At 48.8% G+C, this 203-nt stretch overlaps 1 protein-coding gene across 1 annotated transcript in view; it reads left to right on the forward strand.

Moving 5' to 3' along the window:
- LOC119587057 (serine proteinase stubble-like) overlaps window positions 1-203 on the forward strand; it is a gene marked incomplete in the record, with an annotated part of 32,182 nt that overhangs the window by 27,590 nt on the left and 4,389 nt on the right. Inside the window, 1 exon segment of the mRNA XM_037935804.1 lies at window positions 79-203. Coding sequence (XP_037791732.1) covers window positions 79-203 — 125 coding nt within the window.

Here is a 203-nt window from a genome sequence, read left to right on the forward strand (position 1 = left end):
TTAACCACAGCATCATTATCTCCACCAACATCCCCGCGCACAACGACTAAAATTGACCGCCCTTTTATCTTCCCGCAGACTCCTACAGGATCGAAAACCTGGAGAGCGTCTTCATTCACGTTAACTCCTCGCGTAACCGTAACACCCTCTGGAAGATGAAGGTGACTCAGGTGCTGTGCAAAGATTTCGTTGGAGAAGACTTC

The sequence above is a fragment of the Penaeus monodon genome, chromosome 22 (genome assembly GCF_015228065.2).
Source record: "Penaeus monodon isolate SGIC_2016 chromosome 22, NSTDA_Pmon_1, whole genome shotgun sequence".
NCBI classification, from domain to species: Eukaryota; Metazoa; Arthropoda; class Malacostraca; order Decapoda; family Penaeidae; genus Penaeus; species Penaeus monodon.